The sequence below is a fragment of the Convolutriloba macropyga genome, chromosome 4 (genome assembly GCF_964194025.1).
Source record: "Convolutriloba macropyga chromosome 4, txConMacr16.3, whole genome shotgun sequence".
Lineage (NCBI taxonomy): Eukaryota > Metazoa > Xenacoelomorpha > Acoela > Convolutidae > Convolutriloba > Convolutriloba macropyga.
In genome coordinates, this window is record NC_134471.1 from 7460218 (window position 1) to 7467984 (window position 7767).

The window sequence follows — 7767 nt, forward strand, 5'->3', positions numbered from 1 at the left end:
TATTTGGTTAAATATGAAGTGACTGGTTTTTCGCAGTCATATAATGAATAAAAATTTTATGAAAGAAATGTGGTGTTTAATGGTTCGGATAGTTCGTGTCCTCCTCGCCCCTCCACCAGCTTACTGGTCATATAACTATTATACCCCCGGCGCACATGCATAGTAACGTGCTATATAACAACACAATTTGTAAGTGAGGGCACAGAGCAAATATTTGGGGTGGGGGTGACCGAATAGATCCACTATTTCGATTAGCGTTTGCTGCGATACTTCAAATAGCGTTTGCCGAAGATTTAAGTATTTTTCGCGTTATCATTTTTTGTTCAGGTATTTCAGGCAGCACAGTCTATGGGTATGGATGCAATTGACATTCCTCTCCTCAGCCACATCTGTCAGCCATTTTTCGCAGAGCTTTAAAATTATCACAGGCACCATAAATCTCAAAAATTTGAAGATCTTGATTAAGACATCATATCTGCTCGTCAGCAGATAATCGAATATCTAGCGACAGCTCTGACAGAAATGACTAATGCTAAAAAAACCGTCTTCAATTGCTAAATTAGCTCTAATTCAAATGAAACACACAAACAACTCGTTAATCTGTACAAAGATGATATTTTCGACAACGGGTGACAAAGCAAGGAGCGACTACAGTCGCCAGGTCAATCAAAATGTTGATTGTTGTGACAAAAAGGTTCTGATTAACTGCAGTAGCTCCTTTTTCACATTGTCAGGGACCAGCGCTCGACCCTTCGGTGTTATTTCTGCAACCAGCTCTTCGACCTTTACATTTTCCAGGCCTTTCTCTCGCACCACATCTTTGCAATGCGCTTTTAGCTGATCCCTCCAACCACATTCGATTAGCCGTTTCCTCAGCTCGTTTTTCAGTCGTTCTCTTTCGCCTGATTTGACTAACTTTTCGTTAATTTGTGCTCGCAGTTGAGCGTCCTTGGCTCGCTTGTCACCGAAGTCTGCCATTTCCACTCTGAAAACGTTCATTCAAATATCAACACCTTATCACCACCACGCCAATTCCTTCTTAAAACTATTTTCAGAAAACTTTGAAGTTTCAACTGTTTCCAACTTGCTTAGTTTCCCCATTGATTCAAAAAATTGGTGCGATATTGGACATACATTTGCGATCGATCCATCAAATTCATATTCAACAGATGTTCATCAGATTCATGTTTGCATAAATTCATGTTCAACAGATAAATTTCATTATATCTTTTCAAAAATATACTAAAAATTGTCGCCCTAGCTAGCCGTAGCTAGGGCTAGCCCTAGCTCGGCTATCATTGAGATACAGTGAAGATGTCCACGGAGCTTTCACTGATATGTTTACAACCATGGTCTATTTTACCATTTTGGTCTATTCATAATTCAACCATGGTAACAAATATTGTCTAATCAGCTATTTTGGTCTATTGAAAAATACGAGTTATTGAAGACCCTAGGAGGGCCACAAAAAATAAATGAACAAACGCACAAACATTGTACAGAAGCATGACGGCTGAGAGGGAAGTTTTGAAAGGCGGAGAGGAATTTCAATTGCGCAGAAGAGGCGGTAATACCAGACTGATGAAATTGAAAATTCACGTAGCATTAAAAACTGGCAGTCTTTTTCAAAAGATACTACTGATCAATATCCAATTGCAAGCTGCAAAGCGCATATGAACTAGAATTTGTATTTTTCTGTTCAGTCAAATGTTTAACATTTCTTGGGCACTAAGCTAAGATATTTTTGATTAAAAAAGTGCCCAAGGGTCAATAGTTGAAGCAGCAACAAAATTTCGTAATTGACTTTAAAAGCACCTAGTAGCAGGACAAATATTGATTCCCAATTTCTATTTAACTGTTGCTAATTTGATTCTACCAGGATTTTCAACATGAAGCTGTAGAAAATAACTCAAGCTTCCCAAAGTAAAAAAAAATAGTAAGAAATGGTTTACTTGTCTATGAAATTTGCCAATTTAATAGTCTCGGATTGCGCCTATTGTGCTTGTCTTGTCCCCAACCATTTTTGTGGGTACTGCGAGACAAGGGTTGACAAATTTATTCATGCGTCAAAATCAATTTGTCATTGAAAAAATTGGGAGTGGAAGGCTTTAGGCGGTCTTATTCAGTATTTTCCATTGTTTTAATTGCTAAGAATGACGTGCTTCACAAAAACTCATTAGAATATGTAAAGAACAAACTAAAAACTTTCGCGAAGCAATCAAAAGAGCAGCAGAGTACACAAAAAGTACCTCGCATTGCGTTAAAGTGTCGACAAGAATACTGGCCATCAAATTTCGTTTCCAACTATGGATTTCAGAAAAGCAGATGAGAAATATCGTTAGCGAAAAAAAACAAGCGCAAAAAATCAAAATTTAATGAAAACAGAATATACTAGAGCTGTTGGGGAAGGGTCAAATTAAGCAACAACACATGATACAGTTTCTCACAAAAAGGGTGATGGATAAGAAGATAAATTAGCGCGAACGTCTGTCGGAAATGTGTTTAATAGATCTATTGATTACACATCATCACATTTCTCAAGACATTACAAACCTTACAAGCGGTAGGGAGTAAAAGAAATAATCAGACCAGCCCTCACGACATTTGTGCTTAAAAACAGTTAGTCCATTTTTACTGGACTCTTAAGCCTTATCAAAAGCTATTTTGATAAATATTAGCATTCTTACTATGAAGACATTCACTTAGTTGATAACCAGATTTTGATTAAAATAACAGATCGCTGACCTAGTCTCAGGAAAAATACAATTTCAGCTGAGCATTTTCTGCAGTGATGTGAAGTTCCGATAAATCAAATACTTGATAAATTACACCAAAAAAACACTTAATCTTGACGAGTCTTCCTTGTCATCGTCATAAACTCCTAATTATGTGACCAGAATCTATTTCTAATCATACTAGTAGCAAGAATATATTATTCTTGAGCATTGAACAGGAAGACGAGGGAGGAAGTCTATAGAATGAACGACGAAAAATAATATTTACCGTTTCCAATTCCCAATGTAATTCCGAAATTTGTTGATAGATCTAAAAAATAAGATAGCCAACAAATTTCTGGGAAATAGCCGCTGTTGCCCCCCCCAGACTGACTTTGGGATTCAATTGAAAAATGCAAAGAGCATATGAACTAGACTTTGTATTTTACTATTCACTCAAACATTTCTTGGTTACTAATATTTGATTGGAAAAAAAACTGCTGCTAATTTGATTCTACCAGGATTTTCAACATGAAGCTGAAGGAAATAACTCACCCTTCCCCAAAGGAAAAAATAGCCCCCGGGTTTTCTTGATTTATCTCGTTTCTTTTGATTTCGCTTTTTGACCTGGAACATATTTGCGTAACTTTACTAAATGAATTCTCAATGGCATTCAGTGAAACAGTGAGTGAGCTAAGTCAAATGTGAAAGTCGTGACCTATGTAAAACGAAACAACTGATCGAAGAGTAAAAAAGAATTTAAAAACAGGACAAACTCTGACTTACAATCCCCAGATTTTTCATTGACTAAACATAAAAAGGACTATGAAGGGGTTGGAAAACTTCAGAAACAAATCCGATCAAAAAATGGAAAAAAAATCAACATCAAATTGCTGCATCTGAACAAAACCACTAAAGAGAAAACCAAATTCGGTTCAAACGCCGTTTCATGAGTACTTTAAAACTAGGGCGCACAATTTTACGGGATCACTCTTTTTCACTCCACTTCGTTTCGGCATGGTCAAAATCAATACTCCAATTTGACTTCAAAAACCATAAAATAAGGGAACAGATCTTGAAAGCAGCCAGAAAATTCCGGAACCGACTCAAATTAAAATTTAACCGAGGCCCTAGCCGACCATTTTCTAAAGTAATGAAACTATTTACAATATACCATTCAATTTGAAACAAGAAACAAACAAGTAAAGGCAAAAAACATTTTTTTTGAAACTTTTGACAAATTGCCTCTCCAAAACCATTGTTTACATCACATTGTCTGATGAAGTTAGCTTATGTTCAGCAAATGGTAATCATATGGTAGAAAACAAATAAAAACAAAACAAACCTGACATCGAAATAGGAGAAAAAAACAGTCAAAATGAAGAAGCCAAAAACAAAATTTGGCAAACTTAAAAAGACAAAATTAAGCACAACATTGTCTTGAAATTAGCTAATTTTCAACTAAAACTAGCTTAAATTGATATCAAACGAATCTGAAGTTCACCCAAACTAATAAAAAACTTATTGCCAACAGAAAAATAACGAAAATAACATGCGAGGCTCTAAAGAGAACGGATAAACGGATATGGTAAAACAAATTGCTCGCATTTAACAAAAAAATATTTACACCTAGTTTTCTCGCTTTCTCTCAAAAATGCGTAAGATAAAAAAAAATCGCTCTTCTCTTCATTTTTTTTCATCTTGATCACTTTTTTTCAATTTGATCTAAACGCTTAGTTTTTACGCGCGACAATGACTTGTACATCCTGTTTTAGATATAATCCGAAAAATTATCGATCAAAGAAAGACGCTCCGCCTATACTCCTCTCTGAGTCGTAAAAAAGACAGTTCCCCAAATTAATTAAAATTCTTTGAACTGTAAAACGGAGAGCTCCTAAATATAGCCTTTGAGAGAATGAGGGCGGACATTAAACAGTTTCTTTAAGTTTCTATTTTAGTTGACGAGTACCAACACACCTTCAAATGTAGACTTCAATTTTCTTGATTTAACAGCAGAAAAAATCGACTAATAAGATTACTTCTAAAAGGTTACTTCTAAAGATTACTTCTAAAAGGTTACATATAAACGACTACTTCTAAGTTACTTTTCATTCTCAAGTCCCCATCGACATCTAATGCTTACGTTTTTGCAACTACTAGCAAAACAGATACAAAATCGACTACATCGCATTTGCAGACGTCGAATTAATTAATTATTGATTAATTATAGACATTCCATAATTCATTTTTCTTAAAATGAGAAGAACGTTTTGTTTAAGTTTTGCAAACGCTTACATTTCAAATTTACAAAAATAGCTGGCAGACTGCCAGAAAACAGCCGCAATAGATCTGCAGCCTAAAAAAAAAACAGTAAAAACGACAGACCAAAAAATAGTCTTTTCATTGCAAGCTGAGATGTTTATATTTTGATAAGTTTTTGCTGCCTCTATCAGCTGCTCTTAAATAAACTTCATTTAGAGTGACACATTCACATGACCTTATCTCTATGAAATAAAGTGAAAAAAGTCAATTTCAAAGTAAGGAAGTTATTTTGGAGAGTGAGGTAAGTCAGGTAGGCCCAAAAATGTAATCACGCAAATGAACAAAAAAACTCGCTCCACTAAGAGTGAAAAATGACGTCACGTCACGCACGAATGAACCAAAAGTGGTTGTGACGTCATATGGTCGTAACAAAAATCTTGACGACGAAATAAAAACATAGCCGAAAGAATTCCGGAAGCGACTCGAAGCGCCAAAACTTCACAAAAAACCTTAATTGCAGCTGAAGCCATTACTTTTTTATTAAACCATTAAATCATTACCATTAAATCATTATGACTTCATACTAATTCAAAAACATATAAATCACAGAAAAGAAAAGACATAAGCAACAGAATAATATTCAAAAGCAAAAAATCGTTTAAAAACAATACCAAGGCTGGAGGGAAATTGCAAAAAAAGTAGTTATTTGAAATTTTGGAAAAGGCTTTTTAGCAAACTCCAGGTACTGCCTTATGTTGCATGAAATCATTGCAAACCAAAGAAATGAGCAAAATTGAGATGCTGAAATCATACAATTTTTTAACAACTGAAAAAACAATATAACCAATATAAATGTAGGTTCCCGGACAAGCTAAAATGATCCAAATTAGAATGTGAAGAATATGGAAACAATATAAGGAACACCGTAACAAAGACAATTCTTGATTCTTGAAACTTGAAAACTAAACTGAAAAACAAGAAAAACGAATACATTTCATTGTTAAGCATTCGAGACATAGAAAAGACAACGAGTTATCTGAGATCCGAGACAAAGATCCATCCTCCTAAGCAGAAAAAAAGCAGAATTCAAGCATACGAAACATTGAAACATTTTGCAAAAAATGGTAAAAAAAATTGATAAGACTGCATTTGTGAAAAAAAATTCTTCAACTGTTTTTCAAACTTAACGCAATAAATTAATTGAATTATTATTGAAACGGAATTAAAGTCCCTCATGTCGTACAAAAGACTGTTTCTAGTAACTACTACCAAAATCATACCAAATCTTAGAAAAAAACTACCAAAATCGGATTAGCATATGTACAACTTCATAAAACAAAATTACATCGAGGTAGAAAAAGCGTTGAGCATATGAATTATCAAATGGAAATTGCCCTATTAACTTATTTTTGACAGGACGGCAGAAAGATCCAAAAATGAAGAAATTAATAGAAAAAACAGCCAAAAATTAACTAAAAAATCAAAAAATATAAGCCAACTTAGAACTTGAAACGCATTTTCAGGCTCTGCGGAACACTGTTGTATCAATTTCTGAGATTTACAATTCAATATAGCATCGAACAAAAAATCAGTCCTAGAAAAACCAAATTACAAGCAAAAAAACTGGGCCACTTAGACGAAAAAACGGCTAAAGACGATTATATATATGTGCCATTCAGTCAAAAACTACTTTTCAAAGTCAAAAAGTCATTCGCTAAACCTAGCGCATGATCAAAAAACTTCTCTCGCTGAGAAAAAATTAGTTCACACAGCAATTTTCTCACTTTCGCTTTGAGGTGAAAACAGCGCCTGAACGAATAGTACTTCGTAAAAAAAACTTAAGAAAACCAATACTCCTCTTCGAGTCGTAAAAAACCAAGAGAAGGCCAATAATAGCCCCAGCTATCGCAGTGCGGCTATTAATTAAAGACACACAAATGAGATGCTTAGTTTCGACGCCATGTCAATAGTTTTTCACTAAGTTTGTGATTTAAGTTTACATGTGAATGCTCCAAAAAGAACCGGAAATATAAAAAACCACTTGATTCCATTCCTTATTTTTTGTCACACTACATCATATTCATTTATTTTTCAGACTTATTCAAGACCTGAGGGTTGCAAAAAAATTTAGGAGAAAAGACGACAGAGTTTTTCAGTTTCGTTCCTTCCACAACAGACACTCAAAAACCGGCCAAGTTCATTATGGATCAAAAATATTGGTTGACTTTAAAATTAAACAATGCAAAATTTAACTTTCTTGAATATTTCGCAAAAATTGGTGTATTCTTGGTGCAATTTTGTATTTGCCTTAGAGGATTTTGCCGATTTCATCTTATAGATTTACTTGCGAAAAATTGCAATCAGATTTTGAAGATGCCTGATTTCATTGTTCTCGGCTCATGAAAAGATCTTTTCAAAGAATTGGTTCTAAAGAATAGTGTCCTATAATAAATCCAAAATTTGAAGTCCAAAAGTCCAACGAGTCCAAAACTCGAAGATACTTTATCAAGTTTCAGAGGTTTGCATTTCAGGCTTCATTTGTTAAGAAAGTGAGCAAGATTTGTGAGTCGTAACTTTATGTAAAAATGCACAATACTAAGCGCCCTTGTCGCATATTTCTCCGACACTCATAATAGTTAACAGCTCAGCAAAAATTGGACAATATTTCACATATTTTCTGCTCCTATTGTGGGCAGTATGACAACTAACAAGCTGTAAGTTCTAATTGGAGAAATGCTCCATAAAATATCGAAACATCTATCGTTACTTACTTTCGAGGTCTGAATAAATC

General features: G+C 34.5%; 1 protein-coding gene across 1 annotated transcript; it reads right to left on the reverse strand.

Annotated features, from left to right (window-relative positions):
• Positions 1–541: 541 nt before the first annotated feature.
• On the reverse strand, positions 542–1010 carry LOC142338242 (transcription and mRNA export factor ENY2-like). Its single transcript, XM_075387909.1, has one exon. It carries the CDS (start codon positions 997–999, stop codon positions 667–669), a length of 333 nt encoding a protein of 110 aa, XP_075244024.1. The 5' UTR covers positions 1000–1010; the 3' UTR covers positions 542–666.
• Between the last annotated feature and the right edge of the window lie 6757 nt (positions 1011–7767).